Source organism: Amblyomma mixtum, chromosome 3 (assembly GCF_055824585.1).
Source record: "Amblyomma mixtum isolate Tamu chromosome 3, ASM5582458v1, whole genome shotgun sequence".
NCBI classification, from domain to species: Eukaryota; Metazoa; Arthropoda; class Arachnida; order Ixodida; family Ixodidae; genus Amblyomma; species Amblyomma mixtum.
The window spans coordinates 189,994,215-190,000,089 of NC_143014.1; the positions used below are offsets into that span (position 1 = coordinate 189,994,215).

Consider the following 5,875-nt stretch of genomic DNA (forward strand, 5'->3'; position numbering starts at 1 on the left):
TGGCACCTAAAGGAGAATCAGAGGCGGCCTCTCTGGCTTGCGAAAACATGTATTGACACTGTGCCAAACTGCGCGCATACTTTTTTATCCTTACTTTGCCGCTGCAGAGAAAGGAAAATCTTTTTTTTTTTTGCTGCTCGATATTCGGTGTTATATTTGCACGAAAGTGACAGCTGTAATATATATGTAATATTCTCTATTTTTCAAACAGTACATAATGGCTGCGACTAAAGATATCTTTTTTTTCTCGAAGTTAGAATATTTTTATATGATATGTATACTGTAAGTGAGCAGTGAAATGAAATAAAGGTCCCAAGCAGAGTGAATTGCTCATCAGCATACTTTATTCACTGCGTGCCGAAGCAGCAGTGGTGCACATCATTCCGACTTTTTGCAAGAGTGTGTTTTCGCTTTTGCTCACAAGTGAACAGCACACTCGGAAAGTGCAAGACTGGAGCGTCATAATGGGAGGGTACAAGGCCAGTCCGTGTCGGTTATATATTGCACATGAAAAAGCTTCAACATCTCCAAAAACCAGGACAGAACAAACCGAGAACGTCATCACCGAGCGTAGGTGCTTATCAATGATGTGGCCATTGTTTCTTCACCGTGCAGAGCCTAAAAATGCCCATTATATTTGACACACATCCGCGGCTGTCATTTAAAAATATACACGGGCAAAATCTTGTGGAATAAATAAAGTGAAATGTTTGCTAGGTGCACTGATGGTCAGTGAGGCCCTGTCCAAATGATGGGACTAAATCTTGCGGCCCTGGAAAACCTGAAAAGAAAGAAAAAATGTTTCATTAGATTCGCGCTTTCAGGAGATGGCAAGCGGTGAAAGGCGGTAATGAACTCACCAGGCAAACCAACGAACCATCGCCACTTCCCCTTTTTCGAGCCCATCAGACCTGGTACACGGTCCGCCCACACGAAGCCAGATGTTCATTCACCTTCGCTGCTCTCTGGGCGCTCTGAAGGAGTGGTGCGAAATGAATAGAACGTGTATACCTTTTTTCTCATGTGTGTCCGAAAAGGAAATAACGAATCAGAATTAATGTGCGTGGACTTACTCTAAATTTCTGCACCAGGTAGGCAGCCTATGAAAAATAAAGAAATTGTTGCAGTCAAAAATGAATTGCCGTTATTTTCATTTTGTTCTTTTCTAGATCAGCATTTATTCCACTTTTCTGTAAAATTATTTTCCTGCAACGGAAGAGACACAGCATAAATGAGCACTTCTAAATAATCTGCTCAAAGAATCGCCTCCACAAAAAAAAAATAGAAATAAATAAATACAAGCTAATACTGTGGCAGTCAGCTTGCTTGCAGGCTTTTTTGTTTTAGCTCTGAAGGCTAACAGGTACTATAACTAATACTATATACTAATAAATATATATACTAATACTATATACTAATAAATAAATAACCTCCCCGCTGAAGCTTTCATCCATCCTGGCCTGGAATGCTTCAAATCATTCATCACTGATTTTTTTTTTTCAATGATATGTATGCCCACCCCTCATGTAATGCCCCTAGTGGGCCTTTGAGGTACTAATAAATAAATAATAAATAAATAAACTGTTTCTTTTTTGGACCTTTGTAGCGCTTCTAAACTTGCTAAACTTACAGTGTTGCCTTAAAGAGACAGCCTATCGACTTTTATCCCCATTTCTTTTTCTTTTTTTTTTTTGCGGCAATCGAAAGCTCCTTTTCCACACAAACGAATATCCGGCAGTGGCGCTGAAAAACACAGCAGAACAATTTCAAACCTACTTTTATCGATATGGCAGCCTCTCTTTCTAATGGTAGACGGCGGCTGCGAACCCTGACATCGGGGACACGAAATATATTTATACAGTGACTCTCTGTTACTCTGTGAACACGACGACTTCCGCATCGCCTAGGCGCAATGCAAGGGCAATAATGAGCGTCACATTAGCCGAGATGCGCAGGTTTTATTGAAACTAAAGTTGAGAGCACTAAGGCGGTACTGAAAATAATGTAAGCAAAATAGTACGGTGTTATTTAACGCAGATGCCAGAAACCTGACTTTATTTGCGAGTTTAAAATATAAACTGCTGCCTCAATCACGAGTTCTGCCCTCGTTATTGCCACTATGTGGTGAGGTCTACCAGAGTACGACAATATGTTTATACTCGTCTCCGACAGTAGACAGTAGTATGTCGTCGGGCACTGTCTACTCCTTTGTTGCTTGGAGCTGTTAATCTATCTTTTCTGGTCTATCTTGACATTTCAGTCATGGCCATCTGCCATGCAACGTCTTTTTTTTGTGTGTTGTGCTTGTTACTGAGGGGATACATAAATACTTAAATATGCTTTGTATTCAAAAACGAACATGTTATGTCTTTCTTGCGCGACTGCTGTGCGCTTCGCATTTTTAACCCAAGGAGCCAAGCCGCGGACATTTTTTCGATCAACACAAAACAGATCGTCGGGGAGGCTTTGCCAGTAGCCGCGAAAGACACACGCTCTGAAACAACCCCTTCGACCGAAGCACAGTTTGGTTGAACGATAACGTTAATCGGAACGAATTCGGTGTTTGCACAGCAAGCCACATACCAGTTGCTGACGGCGCCTCGCTGGCATTGACAGTTGGTCGCAGAGCCACTGATAGTTGAGTTGTTTTTGGGATCTTCTGAAAAACGTGTTCTTGAGGTCGGTCATGACGTTTTTCTCCTGCATTTGAACAAGAAAAGAAAGTGCGCACACGCAAGGCTTTGATGCAGCTGTTTTGTCCGCGTGTGTCGCGCTTTCTTCTATAGTGTGTGGAAGCGAGGCGTACAGTTATGAACACTATGCTTCTTTCCGTCGGTCACGTGCCTTGCGCGTTGTGCTCCTCGCGCACGGCGCAAAGGTGCTGCGCTGATTTCGTTTTCAACAGATCAAGCGCGTCTCTAATTGCGTGAAGCGGAAAATAAGAAAAGGTAGCCGCTGCATAATTTCTTTCGAAAGCTCCTTTGGAAAAATGCGTTGTTTCTAGCTATTCTCGCATGTCGTCTGATATTGTGGACTTCTTCAAAGGAGGCGCTGCTGCGTTTTTTATGCGGATGTGAAGAACCCCAGGAGGTCGAAATTTCCGGAGCCCTCCACTACGCCGTCCCTCATAGCCTGAGTTGCTTCGGGACGTTAAACGCCAATAAACCAATAAACCAAACCGATGTGAAAGGTTAAACAGAGCGAGAAAAGGGATGCCATTGCTCTGAGAATTTTAAACTCATCTGCAAAAGATTTCATGAATCCGTGGGGTTTAATGTCCCAAAGCGACTCAGACTATGAGGGACGCCCTAGTGGAGGGCTCCGGAAATTTCTACCACCTGGGGTTCATTAACTTGCACCTACATCGTACAGTACACAGGCCTCTAGAATTTCGCCTCCATCGAAATGCGACCGCCACGGCCGGGATCGAACCCGTGTCTTTCGAGTCAGCAGCAGAGCACCATAACCACTAATCCGCCGCGGCGGCCCACGGAAGGATTTGTAGCTCACATTTTATTTTTGCGCTTAACGAGTTGTTGCTCCATACTGCTGGCCGCTGCTAGAATTATAGATGAAACGTTTCAGTTGTCGTAGGCTGAATGCATATCCAGCTCTGAGAAGCCCCGGAAATTATTAAAATTTTCGCAATAGATTACGCGCCGGAGCCGTCAAAACTGATATTACAGGACGGAATTTTTTTTTACTGGTGTTTATAAAACACAGTGATTACTGTGTATAAATATAACTCTAACGGAGCCGCTAGATTCAGGGATTAAATCCGGTTAAAATGTCACGCAGTACAATGAGCGCCCTAGTGAAAATAAGACCGAGGAAAACAGCTAGGTTGTAAATAGAATGTCTCCGCTCAGAACGTTCCGCGCGACTGCTACCGTTGTACGCGCCTTCCAGGAATTATGTGCGCATGCGTGCTGTACGCATACGCAGCTTGAGCCCGCCGGGAGCGAAAACGGTAGCAGTACATGGCAACGGTAAGTGTGGTAATGCAGGAACAGACAAGACACAACACGTGAAATGTATTACCGTAGAACTCAGCTTCCTCGCGAAGCAAGACCAAAATTCGGCGCGGTCTGGGTCTTCGTCATTTCCTGTAAGACAAATTTCGGCCACCAATTGTGCACTGAATAGCAAGACTGGAAAGTGCTAGAAATTTATGAACATCATAATTTCAGTGTTCGATAATTTTTGGCAATTTATGGCAGCTGTACACCACTTGCGTGACTACAATTCATTGGTGAATGTCAGACAAGGAGCCTTGCTAGCCGAAAAGATGCATGTATCGCGGACAAGAAGCAGTCTCCCTTGTCAATGGCTGTCGCCACTCGGGCTCCAACAGAGAGAGAGAGAGAAAAGCGCTTGTGCGTAAGTCTGCGTCGCTGCTGCGACTGCTGTCATTCGTATGATAAAATGACAAAATCTTTCAAAAATACAAAAGGGTACAATACGGTGTATGCTACGCGCTTAACACGCCCTTGACGGGGAAGGAAATTACAAATTAGCCGAAAAAGATCACTCGTAGAGCGAGTATTAAAACTCGCAAACAGCGTCACGAACTTGCCTACGCGCGCACAGCACAGCAGTTTTATGCACAGATGGAACAAGCCGCCAAATCCCCCCTCCCCCTTTCTTATGGCTGTGCTGCTTGAGTAGAAAGCAGTCAGCTCACAACCTCCTCATCGCTGCCCTTCCCAGAGAGGACTGGACGCAGAATGCCCATCCTGCGTGCAGTCCGCCCAGCCCGCCTGCCCGCACTCACCGCAGGGACCCGCGTGCGCCGCCGCGACGAGTGCCAGAGCCACAAGGAGCGCGCCGCGTGGTGACATGCTGCCTGAGTGGCGGGGCGGTGCCGTCCGGGGGCCCTTATAGAGCCCCGAACGGGGTCACAGCTTGGCTCGCCCCGATCCGGGCAGCTGTCGAAACAAGGCGTCCATGCCTTAGTCACTGCTCGCCCCATCCCGGCAGATGGGGAAGGAGAGGAGGAAAGCTGGGCTCGTGTCCTTCGTTGGACGTGCGCCTCTGGCCAGTGCTACATTCTTGCTAGCGCCCATGTATCCGCTGATTCGGTTTAATGCACGTGCCTTACATGAGGCCATGAGGTGGGGGCAGATAATGCGTGTTCCAGGTCCGCCTCTGTGGGTTCTCTACGAATATAAGCTGATGTCTGTCGCGTTGTTACGTTCGACCTTCGCGGAAACGCAGCCTTAGTGCCAATGCTCTGTAACATAAGAAGTGTCACTTGGCCGTCTCCAAAAAAGGCGGCGATCGCCAGCTTCGCTGAGCCTTTAAATATGAAGCTATTTTTACGTTATGTTTTACAGTACACTACATTAACCATTCTAGTTATTTGTCCTGGTATTATATTTTCATAAATTATAACGCACACGCATGGCTCTGGATAGCTTCGGATTTTAACTCACGCTACCGTTTATTAAGGCTACGGACAAGGTGAGCAAATGTCGGTTGAGAGAAACATGCGATAACTGTTTCTTTACGTTATTTTTACCGCGTAACGAGTTAAAAATGAAAGAATGGGTCATAAAACGAAAATAACGCATGACACAAGATAGAACTGCGTGCCGACTGACTTTTCAGCGGTGGTTTCACAACTACAAGTGTTCGTCTCTCTGTTAATTGTCTTCATGCGGTGCATTTGAGCTGTGCGAACATTTATGTTCAATTTTCCAAGTTGAATAATACAGAAAGAATGAGAACACTGCGCAGCAGTAACCGCATGAATTCACCCGTGAGCGAGTGCGCACAGAAGCGGCAAAAGGGGAGAAAAATTTTATCCAGGCGCATAGTCTGGCGCTCCGAAAGTATGCCATGGTCTTGCCGGATTAGGAGCGGCAATAAGAAA

General features: G+C 45.6%; 1 protein-coding gene across 1 annotated transcript; it reads right to left on the bottom strand.

Annotated features, from left to right (window-relative positions):
* Positions 1–328: 328 nt before the first annotated feature.
* Positions 329–4,919, bottom strand: LOC149353046 (uncharacterized). The gene is made up of 6 exons (XM_089577273.1): positions 4,775–4,919; positions 4,042–4,106; positions 2,584–2,700; positions 1,074–1,100; positions 861–974; positions 329–781 (listed from the first exon to the last, which is right to left on the bottom strand). The coding sequence occupies exons 1-5, from the start codon at positions 4,839–4,841 to the stop codon at positions 906–908; spliced, it is 345 nt and encodes a 114-aa protein (XP_089433399.1). The 5' UTR covers positions 4,842–4,919; the 3' UTR covers positions 329–781; positions 861–905.
* Between the last annotated feature and the right edge of the window lie 956 nt (positions 4,920–5,875).

Bases quoted from the DNA above. Each gene is read 5' to 3' on its own strand.
- LOC149353046 (XM_089577273.1), bottom strand. From the start codon at position 4,841: ATGTCACCACGCGGCGCGCTCCTTGTGGCTCTGGCACTCGTCGCGGCG. The intron at 4,107-4,774 runs GTGAGTGCGGGC...TTTGTCTTACAG, and splicing joins GGCGCACGCGGGTCCCTGCG to GAAATGACGAAGACCCAGAC. The intron at 2,701-4,041 runs GTAATACATTTC...GTTCAAATGCAG, and splicing joins CGAGGAAGCTGAGTTCTACG to GAGAAAAACGTCATGACCGA.